At 33.7% G+C, this 15,737-nt stretch overlaps 1 protein-coding gene across 13 annotated transcripts in view; it reads left to right on the top strand.

Annotated features, from left to right (window-relative positions):
• Positions 1 to 15,737, top strand: part of PPIP5K2 (diphosphoinositol pentakisphosphate kinase 2) — a 75,439-nt gene that overhangs the window by 38,245 nt on the left and 21,457 nt on the right. For 8 of the 13 annotated variants that reach the window (XM_087429966.1, XM_087429967.1, XM_087429964.1 and 5 more), the window contains 7 exons: positions 1,466 to 1,593; positions 2,153 to 2,267; positions 5,817 to 5,924; positions 6,016 to 6,132; positions 8,618 to 8,785; positions 12,820 to 12,892; positions 14,747 to 14,866. In XM_087429966.1, the coding sequence (XP_087286092.1) occupies positions 1,466 to 1,593; positions 2,153 to 2,267; positions 5,817 to 5,924; positions 6,016 to 6,132; positions 8,618 to 8,785; positions 12,820 to 12,892; positions 14,747 to 14,866 (829 nt within the window). Of the gene's footprint in view, positions 1 to 1,465; positions 1,594 to 2,152; positions 2,268 to 5,816; positions 5,925 to 6,015; positions 6,133 to 8,617; positions 8,786 to 10,346; positions 10,464 to 11,142; positions 11,317 to 12,819; positions 12,893 to 14,746; positions 14,867 to 15,737 lie in introns of all 13 variants that reach the window. The other 5 variants (XM_087429971.1, XM_014796913.2, XM_087429970.1 and 2 more) reach the window with 3 other exon arrangements.

The following is a 15,737-nucleotide window of genomic DNA, read 5'->3' as shown; positions in this document are numbered from 1 at the left end:
AAATTCATGCAGATATAATTTTTCTTATAAGTTCCTCTATATAACATATGTATTATTCTTTGCGAAAATGGAACCAGGAAAAGCATACTATTTTACAACTTGATTTTTTTCCTTTGCTTAGCATCAGAGACTTTCCATATCAATAAAGCTATATAAATATCATTACTCCTAATGGCTGAATGGTGTGATATAATAATAATTTATTTAACCAATTTCTTGTACTAGATATCTGGATTCTTTTCATTTCTTTCACTCTCTACACATATCTTTACATGTAGCTCCAGCAATCTTTTACCAGCTCTTTCAGACGAGCAGTGTATGAGTGCCTGTTTCCTCATGGCTTGCTAAGAACAACAAAAACTTTCCCCTGACGTTTTTTAATTCCAACATTTTCCTTTTATTTACACATTTTATTTTACACAGTACATACACAATTATATATATATATCCCTTGTGCATTCCAAGTTCACATTTATCTATGTTGGTGAGATTCTTGAACCAACCAAGCTTTAGTTTAAGGTAAATGGCCCCAAGAAATTCCATTTTCTTAGGTCTTCTATCCGTAATCAGTCAGCCTTTTCTTTATTAGGCAGTTTTGAGATCTATTATCCACACTGATGTTTTGCCATCTGGGAAGTACATGATAGCAGGAAGTAGCCTTTAAATTCAGGTATCCCAGAATGAACTTAGAAAGGGTAGGCCTATTTCTTCCCTCCTTCTCTTGACTCTCCCTTCCTTCCCTCTCCTTCCCCCCTACCCTAGTTTATGTCTCTTCCTCTTTCCCCCTCTCTTCCCATCTACACACAACACAGATTTTTCGTATCAGGTATTTTCTAATCTACCCCTCTGAACTGTAATTTTTATTACAATTATTACAATTACTATGTTTTATTGACACTTCAGACTGTAATTCCTCATTATAAATTTAACTCATAATGATTATAGACATCATTCAATTTGATAATTTCATGGCATTTTTTGCCCACCACTAGTTAAAACTTTAAAAGTACTGGCTAAAGGCTCTTAAATAATATGTTAGCCTTTTTAGTCTTTGACGTTTGAATAGATAAAAATCTCATAGTTTCAATTTATATTTCTTATCATAGGTTTATTGACTATTTGTTCTATGCATCAGTGTTTGTGTCCTTAATCCATCTTTCTTTTAAGAGTTGTTTCTTCCAATGAAGTTGAACTACTGTCCGTAAAGATTGCGTTCATCCATTCATCCTCCCCTTTTCAGAAATTACTTGCTTTTTCAGTTCCACCAAAAAATCCTTCCAATTATACTTAATAGTTTTGGTAATAGTATACTTGCAGTTGTAGAAATGTAAACTAGGAGTTGTGTAATAATGTTCAAAAAAAGGCTTAATAAAAGTATTTATCTCTCACTAGAATTCTTTAAGTACATTTGTTAGAGCTCTTTGCAATTATACTCTTTTTCTAATATCATGTATTTTCTGCTCAGGAATATGGTATAACTAAAGCTGAAAAACTGGAGATTGCCAAAGGCTACTGTACGCCTCTAGTTAGAAAAATTCGCTCAGACCTTCAGAGGACACAAGACGATGACACTGTAAATAAACTCCATCCTGTGTAAGAGACTGTACTGGTATTTATAGGCATCTATTTTTACATACTTCAAATCTAAATTACTTTTTTAATGTTTCGGTGAAGAAATCAGGAGTGTGTCACTTGGCACACTGTGGAAATAAGGATTACCTAGGTCTTCCTAATTGTTAACTTTCACCCAAGATTCTTTTTGGCTCCAAATTGGGGAAAAACTGAGGTGAACAAGGAAAGGGGCTATGTGTCATTATTCACATGGGCATCAGTGTGTACTCCATTCAGCAGCATAAATGTCTGCTAGATTCTGTCATTGCTAATAGAGGAACTAAAATGACCTATTTACAGTGAACTTGACTAGTGTTAGCTCTTCTTTGACTAATCTCAGAGGTTCCGGTTAGTTCCAGTTATCTTCATGTTAGAAGAGTATCTACTAAGAGAACTCCTCAATTGTTGTTGGAAAAGTGATAGATTTACTTATTATGGTTTTTTATTTCTAGTAAGATTAAATTCCATTTTACAAAATAATTTCAGTACTTAAGTTTTGACAATATGGTTTTGTTTTAACACTGTCTGCTTCTAACTTTAGATATTCCAGAGGTGTTCTGTCTCCTGAACGTCATGTCCGTACCAGATTATATTTTACCAGTGAAAGTCATGTGCATTCTTTACTATCTATTCTTCGCTATGGTGCCTTATGCAATGTAAGTAAAATAAGTTATTCCAATCTACTTAACAAATACATTTCCTTGAATTTGTGATCAAATCACAAACACCAGTTTTTACTGGGCAACTTTAATAATTCATCATTTACCTTCATTTATCAAGGGTCTACTATATACCAAGCTCTATGCTAGATGTTGGGGAGAAAGACATGTTCTCTTTCCTTTGGAGAAGATTCATTTAAGCAAACAATAATGTAAAATATTTTAGGTGATGTTATAGGCTGATGGCATTGAGATAAAGACAATCTGATAAATTTGAGTTATTTGGAGTTAGAATTGACAGGACTTATGGTTGGTTGGACATTGTGCCTCTTATCTACTGTTATGTAATGAATCTCATACCAAAGCTTATTGGCTTAAAACAAAACACAGTCATTTTATCTTTATTTCTCATAATTTAAAGGCTTGACTGTGATCACTTAGGCAGTTTTGTTTTGAGTCTCTCGTGAGGTTGTAGTCCAACAGTGGCAGGGGCTCAAATCATCTTAAAGCTTTGCTCTCATGTCTGGTGCTTGATGCTGGCTATAAGCTAAGACCTCAGCTGGGGTTGTTGACCATAATATCTACATCTGGCTTCTTCATGTGACCTGCTTCCTCAAAAGATGGCAGCTGGGTTCCAAGAGTGAGCTTCCTAAGGGAACAAGGTGCAAGTGCAGGGCATTTTTATGACCTAGCTTATGAAGTCATGTAACATTACTCCCGCTAAGCTTTATTGGTTGAGGCAGTCGTAGAGGTCCATCCAGGTTCAAGGGGAGGGGAAATAGACCCACATTACTAGATGAGTGGAGTGTCCCTGTCACATTGTAAGATGAGTACTTGAGATTGGATATACTGTGGTGGCCATCTTTGGAATATAGAATCTGGTACAATATGTCCATTGGCCACACAATCCATATTTCTCTCCATATGGAAAATTCACTTAAGCTTTCCTCCAGTATTCCCCCAGTCTTATCCTATTACAGCATAAACTTGACATCCAGGATCTATCATCTAAATCAGGTCCAGATGTGGATAGAGCTCCTTGGGCATAGCTCCTTGAGTGCTCAAGAGCACTCAATCTCGATTCAAAGACCTATGAACTGAAGAGACCAATTATCTGTCCTTCAAACACCCAGCATACACTGGTGGGATAGGCATTGGATAACCTTTCGAAAGAGAGGAAAATGGAAGGTACCCCATAGTCACTGGTCCATAGCACTTTTGCAATCCACCTAGGTACATGTTGCCCATTTCTTAATTAGGGCTCTGTCATACTGCCAGAGAGTTGTTTACAATGGCTCGTGAGTTCATACTTTTGGTTCTTGATTGCTTCATCTGAGCATCTTTCCTTTTCCATAAAAAAGCTCATGTTTGTAGCTGAGTAGTTTTCTTCAACCTGTTTCCTGCCCAAAGAAGTTTGGGGATCCGAAGGTCTGTTTATTTTTAGTTCAAGATGGTGTAATTTTGAATACAAAACAAAATGGAGTAATTTATAATCTTCTTTAAAAAATCACACTCATCTCTTGAGAATAAGCCCTTTTCTACGTTGAGCTCCCTATGTGGCTGCTGAGGGACAGCACTCAGCAATCCTTATTGCTTAATAGTGAACATCGGAGATACATGCTCGTAAGGTCTTGAGCAAGTCTTTTGTGTCTATGAAAGGTCTGTGAAGTGTCTCCTTAAATATTTCTGAGGTCTTAGCAAGTGTTTTTACAATCATACCCAGGTTTTCATGATGGATTCCTGTGTTTCCTTTCTTCCAGGAAGCCACTTTTTAATTATAGCATTGTTTGCTCTCTAGAGAGGCTGGGAATGAGAAACAGTTTTATTTTTGAAACCAGCAAGTCTTGGCTCCTTTATAATTAATTTCCCTGTAGCCTATCTCTCTCTTCTCATAGTTTATCACAGGCAGTGAGAAGAATCTTGGTGACACTTTGAGTATTTTTCCTGGAAATCTCCATAGCTAGCTCACTGAGTGCATTAGATACACTTCCTATTTTCCACTGTCCATAGGATACAGTGTTTTTACACTTTCTGCCACTACATAGCAAGTGTTCCTTTTCCTATAGCTCCTGATAACATTTTTCTTAACCTCCCTTTAATCCCTCACTGACAACCTCCTTGATGCCCTTTAGGCTTTCAGTAACTTATATCTAGTGAAATTCAGCAGTGCTATGCTAATTTGTTTTGTCACTTTTGAAAAAAATATTCATGCACTGCACCGCCATATAACCTAGGTGTTTAGTAGCCTATACCATATAGGTTTGTGTAAGTACACTCTGTTCACACAGGGACAAAATCACCTATTGACGCATTTCTCAGAACATATCCCTGTTGTTAAGCAACACATAACTACATCCTTGCACACATTCTTTCCCCAAATACAGACACAGGCAGACACACCAAGCACACAGATGCAATTTTTACTCTCGGGTGTAGCTTAGGTTGAGAATAGCTGCTCTGTGGCTTGGCCTTGGAGCATTTAGAGATGTGAATAGCCATTCGTTTAAATGAAGCTAAGAATACATGTAATTAGACAAATTACATGATGTTGATTCAACTTTACTCTTCCAAAAACTTCAAAAGGGGATTGCTTCCTCAGGGATGTACAATGTCTCAATTTAAAAAGGAAATATATGCTGAATTTTTTTTTTAGATAAGTAATCAGCATATGGTCTTCTAAGTTTGGGCTTTTGCATACCAAATTTTATTTTTTAAAACAAGGCACATTGTATACTCAAGTCCAGAATATTGTATATTCTTATTGTATACAAAAAATTGTTTGATGCTTATATATTTGTAATGTTTATGACATATGAGATGAAAGTTATCTGTGATGTACATAAGGTCTAAGTAGACCCTGTTGACTATTGACTATAGACTTTGTATTTTGAGTAGTTTTACCTTTTCAGATAGAATTTTCTACCTGGAATTGTAGTACGTGTTCTCTAAGATCCTTTCAGTTCTGATGTGCTATGATGACATGTTTAAAGACCAATGATTCTTTAAAGGCGGAGGAGTGTTGAAGGAGATGGTAAGATTAATATAATCTACGTATGCCTCCTCCTGCTGATTGTTTTAAAATATCACTGCAGTGAATGAGGGACATTTACAGATAGGCATGTATTGCATATATGGACTACATGATGGTGGGAAAAAAATAGCACTACTCCTGTAGGATAGTTTTCTGTTTATGAAGCATACTATACGAGGTACTTTGGGACTTAGGGTTAACAACTGCCCCTTAGAATTCAATTGTAGGTATCATATTTCAAGAGATTCTTTATTTTTACTTTCTATAAGCTATTAACAGAAAGATACCACTAGAGTTTCTAATAATACTGGTAAGAGATTTTTAAAATAATTTACTTAAGCTGAAGTAATTTATTGAGACTTAAATATAGTGGAGATATTTTGAAAGATTGTGCATGTAAGTATTCATCTTATTTGTGTGGTATCACTCAGGATTAAACAAATACCATAATGAAAATAAAGTGACTTTCAAGTAATGCAATATGAGAAAATGCTTACCTTATACTTTTTGTTCAGGAATCAAAGGATGAACAGTGGAAACGAGCTATGGATTACTTGAATGTTGTCAATGAACTCAACTACATGACTCAGATTGTTATCATGCTGTATGAGGATCCTAACAAGGTAAAAAGAGTTCTCGATTTGCGTGTGTTACCAGAGGTAAACAAATAGCTTGAAGTTTCTTATTTTGAAAATGTTCTACAATATTTTTTAGGATCTTTCCTCAGAGGAACGCTTTCATGTTGAATTACACTTTAGTCCGGGAGCCAAAGGATGTGAAGAAGACAAAAATTTACCATCTGGCTATGGATATAGACCAGCTTCAAGAGAGGTAATGAAGATGAAACTCTCAGTGCATGATTACTGCAGTTCTAGATTTTCATGAGGTTTCCATAAGAGTTTTCTGTTAATGTACTATAATTCTTATCTCAATTACTAAGTAGCAAGATAGTTTAAATTTACTTTAGGTGTGATTTAAGTAGACAACATTTTTAGGCATATTAGAATTGTACTGTTTATTTAGAGTCTTTGGATTTTTAAGATCAGTATTTAGAATGGATAGCTATAGTTTTGGTTTTGGTGGTTGTTTTACTTGACGGCTAGTCCATGCTAAGCACTTGGCATGAATTATTGTATTTTAGTCCTTATAATAAACTTACAAAATTAAATATGTACTCAGTTTAAAACTTTCTTACTAAATTATAATACGTATTGATGAAAGTACCTAAATCATATAAGTGTATAGCTTAATGATATATCACAAATGAACACAATTGTAAAACAGCCAGCCAGGTCCTAGGTAGAACAGTATTGTCATTCCAGAAGACCCAGTTGTGGCCCCCCCATCATAGTCTTCCTGTCTTCTCCTCAGAGTTAGCTACTCTCATGACTACTAGCACTGTAGATTAATTTTGCCTATTTTTGAACTTTATGTAAATGAAATCACAAAATGCCTGCTTTTTTTTAGGTGGGGAGTGGATTTGGCTGCTTTTTTTCATTATGTTTGTGATAGTCATCCATTCTTTTCTTCATTTTTGTTGCCATGTAGGATTCCATTAAATAAATGTAGTACAGTGTGGATCTATTCTGCTTTGATGATCATTTGATTTGTTTCCAATTCAAGCTATGAAGATGAATGCTTTTATGAACATTCTTATACAGATCTTTTAGTGAACATATGTACACATTTCTTTTGAGTATACACCTAGGAGTAAAATTGCTGAGTCATAGATATTCATACGTTCAAGTTTAAAAGATATAGTCAAATAGTTTTCCAAATAGTTTTCTAAAGATACTGCCATATCCTTGTCAGCACTTGGTATGATCAGTGTTTTTAATGTAGCTATTTTGGGGGGGATGTAGTGATACCTCATTGTGGTTTAAATTTACATTTTCCTCATGACAAGTAAGAATTAGTACCTTTTCATATGTGTATTGGCCATTTGGATAGGACCAGTATGATGTTGAATAAAAGTGTTGATACTAAGCATCATTATTCATTCCCAAACTAAAGTGAAAAGTATTTTCCAAAGAGAACTTTTTGCGATTTTGATTGAGATTATGTAAACTCTGCAGATCAATTTTGAGAGAAAGAACACTTTTACAGGATTGAATCTTTTAGTCTAAGGACTTGGTATATCTCTGAATTTATTTAGCTATTCTTTATATCTTTTTGATAAAATTAAGATTTTCTTTACATCTTGTACCTTCTTTGTCAGGTTAATTCCTAAGTTCTTTGTGTTTTTTTATGCTATCATTAAATGGTTTATTTAAATTTAATTTTCCGTTTGTTATTGTTGTATTGAATTTTAACTCAATTTTTTGTATAAAGATTTTTAACTAGCCACTTTACATGCTGTTATTTATTCTAATAATTTATCCATAGACATTTAGATTTTCTCTGTGTATGATCATATCTCTGAAGGATGACAAATGTCCAGTAAAATGTTGAGTAGATTTAGTGATGGTGGGTGCACTTGGCTTTCAGTGATTTATTATTAATTGTGACAATTGTTTCAAGTTTTTAGATATCCCTTATCCGGCTAAAGAAGTTCCTCTTTATTTTCTATACCCTTACTTCAGTGAGGGTTTTTATGTACTTCTGCTTGGCTTCTTTTGGCTAACGTTAAGTTTGTGAGATTCATTGATGTAATTGTATTTAGTTTTCGTTTGTCCATTCTTATTGCTTTAAAACATGTGTTTTATTGTTTGTGCCCCAATTTATCCATTCAATTATAGATGGGTATTTGGTAGAAATTTTTTAACTTGTCTGTCTTCTATACTGTAGTGTGAGATTCTTAGAATGTGGGACTGTGTCTTATTCATGTGTACACACTCAGTAAATATTTAGTGAGTCATCAAGTGATTGTTATTTATGTATGCAGTCACCACATTTGTTTGAAATATTTGTAATAGAATTTAAATACTCTAAAATTTATAAATTCAGAGGCTGTTTTAGTTTGTGCTCTGGTTGACATTCTGTATAACAAAACTGATCTCTACTCATTCTTACTGTCATTTATTATGATTGCTTATTTATTTGGGCATTTGATGAAATTTAATTAAGCACTTTTTTTAATATGGCTTTTTATTGTCATTTTATTGTTTAATTTATCCATAGAGTATATGTATTTCTTGAAGTCCTAATACTCACAATAATGCTATGCTGTTGTAAGAATTCAATTAATATTAATTCACTTGAATAAACAAACTTGTATGTGTAGTTCAAGTGACTTCACCAATTTGTGGTTGAATTTGTTCATCAGAGGAGATTGTTGTTTTACCTGAATTTTATATGTTGTATTCTTTGCCCACAGAGTGAAGGCAAGAGATCTTTTAAAATTGATAATGATGACGAACCACATACTTCTAAAAAAGATGAGGTTGATCGAGCTGTGATATTGTTCAAACCTATGGTATCAGAGCCAATTCATATACACAGGAAGTCTCCACTTCCAAGATCTAGGAAGATGGCTACAAACGAAGTAAGTATATGTATCAGAGCATGTTTTTCATAAAGTAAACTAACTATATTTTAATAAAACAGAAAAGAAAATACAGCTTTAATTATGGAGTTTGGGAACCTAACAGATTTTTAATTGTCAACTTTGTCTATTTTTCAAACTTTAAAAAATATAGAGGCAGTTAGAAAATAATAGAGATTAGTTTCAGAATTTGCAGCTTTATGTATAGTTTTCATAACAAAATTGAATAGAAATTGTAAAATTAGGCCTTTCTAAGAACTGATCCATTTTTTTGTCTTGTCACTTTAGGTTATTCTAATAAAGAACTTTTATAAAAGTATGATTTAATGGATCAGGAATAATTTTTGGTTAAAAGTAGTGAAGAATTGCCAGAGATGCTTCAGTAGCAACTGATTCCAATGACACTGTAGATTAAGATATGAAATTCTAAATTGTTAGCCTGATTGCAAAAATCAGTATAGGAATTTGAATGTGTGATGAGAGAGTTGAAAAATTTATTTTTCTATTAAGATCTACAGTTAAATAACAGGCTAATTCTTATGTTCACTAATAGAATAACATTTAAATAACTACTAAAATAACATTTAAAAGGAAAGTTGAACAGTTAGAATATAGCTTAAGTAAATCTTTAACATCTGTATATATTTTTATACTTTCAATACATGTATTTTGGGTTATCTGTATTCTCTATAGGATGATTCTCCCAGCACTGATTGAGATCAGTGCTTATAAATGTTTTCTTAATGCTCCAATAAAAGTATAAAGCAAGAATTTCTCTTTAAGATAGGAAGAACCATCAACTTTTATGTGAGAAAAATATTTTTTGTTGATAATTAAATATGCGAAGTCGTAAGAGTTAGGTATAACATTATCTAGCAGTTGGTGAGTAAGAATATAAACAACAAAGAATTATGCTCATTTCCACAGCCCCAAATTATACAAACATAAGTGCTTTATGATTCTCAAATTTCAAATATATATGAAATTTGACAATTGCGTATAGGAAAACACCCATCAATAAAATAGATTGTTGTCATTTTGATGGAAATTGTATACTAGTTAGGGTTCCTGTGAATGTGATACATATTTTAAATTATAAAAGAGGATGATTAGCAATTGTAGAACTTGGGATTATTTGTTCTATTATAGCTTAATTTAAAAATGAGAAACGTGGTGTTATGTTCAGGTGTGTTTAATTTCAGAACATCAGGAAATGACATATATTAATATAACCTAAACTGCCATTTGTAGTTTAGGTAGTGAAGGCAGTGATTTTGATGTTGTTGAACAAAGCAGTCTGCAATTAATTAATGAGAGTGTTCAGAATTTCACCATTAAACCTTCTCCTATATTCCGAAAAGCCTATAACATGATACAGCCACATGTATTGTGAGTCTTCATTTTGCAACTCATCTGTATTTGTAAAATCTTCAACAAAATCACTGCCCTTTGTTAACTCTTAAAACTCAGAACACATTTATAAACCTTTTTCTCATAAATACTTAAATAGTTGCTTTCAAGAGATTATTTCTATGCCATGCTAAACTTTTACTTCCATAAGGTAAATTATTCAAGTAAAACCTTGAAGACTTTTTCCAGCGTCCACCATCTCCATGGATATCAGAAGTTTGTACTTCCAAAAGACACACAGAGAAAAAGACTATTCTCTTCATTTTGTGCAAGTAGATTTTACTCTGTCCTCACTGTCTGAAACCTGAACATGCAAACATGTAAAATGAGAATGTTTGCTGCATGTTTTGCCTCTTGAACTCTATAAATAATCTTTGGAGGGGGTAAACAAATAGATAGCTTGGAAGTGTAAACAAGTGCAATTTGAATCCATCTTATGATCTCTAATTTTTTTTTTTTTAAGTCTGACAGATTTCTTTTCTATGTTATATACAGTGAAATCTCTTTAACAGTTTGCACAATTCTTTAGTGCTTTGGATTGAAAAGTTTACCCAATATAGCACAAAACCTCTTGAATATATAAAATTAAACAATACTTTCCATATTTTTAAAATTGCTAAGATAGAAAATTGTTAAAATCTTTCCAGTTAAAGCAAAGGGACAACTATTAAGCAGTATAAATATTTTGTATATTTAAGATAATGAGGTAATTCTCATAATTGTTAGCACATACAATTAGATTTATAAGTCATTCCTATCAATTTCTCAAATATTGAAATATTTGGCTCCCAAATTACTGTTTAATAGTTTTTTAAAAATTGATAAGCAAATGCAAACAAACTGTATTTTTTTTTCTTTCTGATCATTTGGCTCTGTTGTATCTAACTTTGCATGCTCTGCTTTTTTTTTTTTTTTTTTTTTTTTTTTGCCCCTTTTCTCACTTCCAGGAAGAGAGCCCCCTGAGTGTGTCTAGCCCAGAGGGTACTGGTACCTGGCTGCATTATACCAGTGGTGTGGGTACTGGGCGTCGAAGACGCAGATCAGGGGAACAAATCACTTCTTCCCCTGTCTCCCCCAAATCATTGGCTTTCACATCCAGTATTTTTGGCTCATGGCAACAGGTTTTTAAACTTTACTTCATTAAACATTTTTCCTCCCCGCATTCAGAGCAACATACAGCTGTCTTTGAGGACATCTAATCCCTTATATTTTACATCAGAGTAAATCCTTCTGGTTTTTGAGTTCGTTTAAAAATGCTTGTGATATCTGACAATATTTGAGGAAAGGAAACCACTTACATTGCATGTGTTTATCATTTTTACTGGGAGGGTTTTAAATATCCAGGATTAAAAAATTAATCAGTGAAATATCCACTCCTGGAACTTTAGCTTGTTAATAAAATTTTTTAAAAAGGAAAGAAATCTTTCTTTGCCTTAGTTGTCCTTTAAAACATTCAGAAACAAAATTACATAATTTGATGGTTAGAAAATTTAATAATCTTTTCCCTCATAATTGAAAAATTAGATTCCATTTGGAATTTGCTGAGAATATGAACATATTTTAAAATATCAAAATTTATGTGGCTGTGTGTTAATTAGCAGGATATATCTAATAGTGATCGTTCTCTCCTTTACTTTTGCATTATCTGGAAGTATCTAATTTAAAGGATACATACAGTATGATAATTTTTGAGTTGTATAATATTTTAACGCTCTCTTTAAGATAAGAGGGGGTGGGGCCGGCCCGTGGCATAGCGGTGCACACACTGGTGGCGGCCCGGGTTTGGATCCCGGGCGTGCACCAACACACCGCTTGTCAGGCCATGCTGTGGCGGCGTCCCACATAAAGTGGAGGAAGATAGGCACGGATGTTAGCCCAGGGCCAGTCTTCCTCAGCAAAAAGAGGAGGGTTGGCATGGAAGTTAGCTTAGGGCTGATCTTCCTCATAAAAAAATGTATATGTGCCCAGGACAATATGGGTCAAAATAAAATGACTTCAGAAGGACTTTCTGTGATGACATTTGGAAACTTAAAATACTATGGTTTTGGTTTTTTTTTTTTTTACAATGGAAGGTCTGCTGTTATACGTGACTTTTCCGAGAATTTCAGCAATTTCCTTTTGGAAATATAATGCATTTGATTATAGGAAAAGGGATTACGGTATCCATTAAGGCTGTGAATATTTAAAGGTTACTCTGATAAAGCCCGTGCATGGATCAGTAATTGTATGGTGACCTCACCAGTCTCTGTCTGTCTTTTCTTTTGTTTGTGATTGTTTTTCCCCCCCTTCAAACACAGGAGCTGTTTAAGAGTGGGCATTTGGCTTCTTTTAAGAGAGAGTGAAATTATATCAATCTATTAATTGTTTCTTTTCATCTGTCTTGTTTCATTCATGGTATTTCATTCTGAATGCCTGCTTCGCACCACTTCATTGCAAGGACCTCATATGAAATGGACTCCCTTCAGAAGGGGATCTTGCATGATCTTTCATGTTTTATGTATTTCTACTAATATTTATCATACAGCTTATTAACCTCTGTCTGTCTGGAACAGGCTGCAAATGAAGTATGGATTTTTTAATTTGTTTTACAGTTTTACCTCATTTATTTTGCTTTCCTTGTGCAGGTTGTATCTGAAAACGCTAATTACCTGCGAACACCGAGAACTCTTGTGGAACAGAAGCAGAACCCTACTATAGGTATGTGGTCTAAAGGAAATTGTGTTCCAAACCTTCTTAAACTCACTATTTGCACACATGTAAAACTCTCAGTGGTGAAAGCATGACCAAATGCTATGCTTTAGATTTTATTTAATGTTAATTTTGAGTTATACAACTAGAAATATACAATAAAGTTTATGAACAAGAAATAACATCTAATTTTGTTTCATAACCCTTTTGAATGCCTGTAATGTAAACTACTTAGTTCGATTGCCAATTCTAGTTTTTAATCTTATATTTTGTAAGCTAAGATCCCAACATGTTTTAATTTGGGAAGGAAACTTCGTTTTTCCCAGTTGATAAAAGGTGAAAATATGCTATTGCATACAAAAGAGAACTTCCTACTATTCTGATTAAAAAAAAGTTGTAAGGGGCCAGCCCAGTGGCGTAATGGTTAAGTTCTCGTGCTCTGCTTTGGTGGCCTGGGGTTTGCAGGTTCGGATCCCTGGCATGGACCTATGCATCGCTTATCAAGCCATGCTGTGGAAGATGTCCCACATATAAGGTAGAGGAAAATGGGTACGCATTTTAGCCCAGGGCCAATCTTCCTCAGCAAAAAGAGGAGGATTGGCAACAGATGTTAGCTTAGCGCTGATCTTCCTCACCAAAAAAAAAAAAAAAAATTTTTTTTTAAATGAGTAGTGTTTCCAATCCCATCTGGGTATATTAATTTTCCCTTTCATCATCTCTTAAGGGAAACCAAAGCAAAACTAATGCACAGTGGCAGTGTTATCTTTATTGACGTATAGAACATAATTAGTTCTTTGCTAACATTCAAGCAAAGCAACGTTGAAAAACACCTTTCTAAACATATTTGGTTTTAAGCTCATTGTTGATAAACTATATGAGGTAATGGCATATTATTTTCTGTAAGTAGTTGTCTAAATAGGTTTAATAAAAGCAAAAATAAATTTCATTATAAGTTTCAGCTATGTACGCATTATGATCGCTATACTAAGTATGTGAACTGTCCATTGATATCTGCATACTTGAAGATCTTTCTTTAGTTAATTACATATAGCTTATGTTGATAGCTTTTAATATTCCCACAGTATCTTGCCAGAAATATATATATATTACTCCTTCCTTCATGTATCATAGTATATTTGATGGGAACTGATTTAATCCTTACCCAGCAGTAAAAGTTTTGCTTGGGTATAAAGACTTTTGCTACAAGTTAAGCATCAATTTATACTGGCTGTGTTTTACTTGTTAATAATGTATTTCATTGGGGTCTTATTAATTAAGATCTTAAGTCATTTAAGTATTAGAAATTTAAAGTGATTTAGGCCTGGATGACATAAAAGAAATTATTCTTACCTGTTCTTCTCACAAATAAGTAAGCTTTGATTTGCTTTATTTCATGAAAAATATTGATAATTCTTAATTCAGGGGCATCAGAAAAGATTCTTCATTTATAGACATACATTCAAAAATATTGATTTAATATGACTTAGTTTGTGCTAGGAGAAGTTTTTTTATATGACTTCATCTATCTGCTCATGTAAATTGATTGACAGAGTCCTTTATCATCCTAAATTAATTTTTATGGTAGTGTTTTTAATACTTTTAATATGTATATGTCTAATTATTGTGTCGGCATATTATTTTCTTCAAAGAAAACATTTCCTCCAGTGTTAAATACCCCTATTTGTACATATGATAAGTGGTGGTGGTGATTGTATTAAAGTTGACATTACAAGCAAATTGTGAGCCTGTTCAAGGCACTGCCAAATATGTGTGGTAAGAGCCAAGTTATTGCATGCTGCATGAATTCCCAATGTGAATGGAAGAACACCCGTTGTTGTATGTATTTTCTCTAACTCCCATCAGGGTCTCACTGTGCGGGCCTGTTTAGCACCTCGGTGCTCGGGGGTTCTTCAAGCGCACCTAACCTACAGGATTATGCTCGTACTCATCGTAAAAAGCTGACTTCTTCTGGCTGCATAGATGGTATGTGCACACATGCACACGCAGATTCATACCTACACCCATGCACACATCCATGAACATACAGTATTTCTCAAAGGCAAGCCTAAGGCCACTGACTGATTCAAGTGGAATCCTAGCACCCTTTGCTTAAATGACTGTCAGTGCTTTATTATCCACAGCTTGGAATCATGTTTCATCAACAGTTAATTGTAGTTAGGCTTACAGTACTTGTTCAATGAGTAGTTTTTTGAAATGTGAAATTTAGAACTGCGTGATGTGTATTCTTCTTTTAGATAGTTGATAAGCCGTATTATAAAGAATAAGTCTTTCTTTGATCTTTTAAACTTTTGTTCACTGTTAACCCTTAAATTTACTTACTGATAGTGATCTAAATAAAATAAAGTGAATAGAATGTTTATAAGTAGAAGAAAATATCATCTTGGCAATTTTTTATAAAAATAAATATAGGATGAGAATATTTTAGGATCCCTAGTTGAAGGAGATCCTCTCACTATTGTTAATATACCTTCAGTTTTAATATTGAGGGTATCTTGTGAGGCGCATGGAAGCTTGTCCCTTTTGTTAATAGGAGTGTTTATTAGCCCTTTCAGGATTAGCTTTATTTAAAACTTTTTCTCGTGTATCTACAGATTTACTTTAGTCAGTAAAACATGGATTTACCAGAATTGCCAGCTCATCCTGCTTCTCTTTCTTTTGTATATTTCATTAAACACTTTGCCTCTATCATCAAGCCGTTTTACTTCTTCTAACCAGTATTTGGCTTATTCCCCTCTCTCATTGTCCCTTCTGCATGTCACCTAATTCTAACCTCCTTATATATTTGTTTTTCCCCTCTTTTTTTTAAGTGTTCTTCTTTTGGTAGCTGTTACGA

Source organism: Ceratotherium simum, chromosome 4 (assembly GCF_057802395.1).
Source record: "Ceratotherium simum simum isolate JZ-2026a chromosome 4, ASM5780239v1, whole genome shotgun sequence".
Taxonomy (NCBI): Eukaryota; Metazoa; Chordata; class Mammalia; order Perissodactyla; family Rhinocerotidae; genus Ceratotherium; species Ceratotherium simum.
The sequence above is the reverse complement of the archived record's forward strand: the minus strand, read 5'-3'. Positions and strand labels throughout refer to the sequence as shown.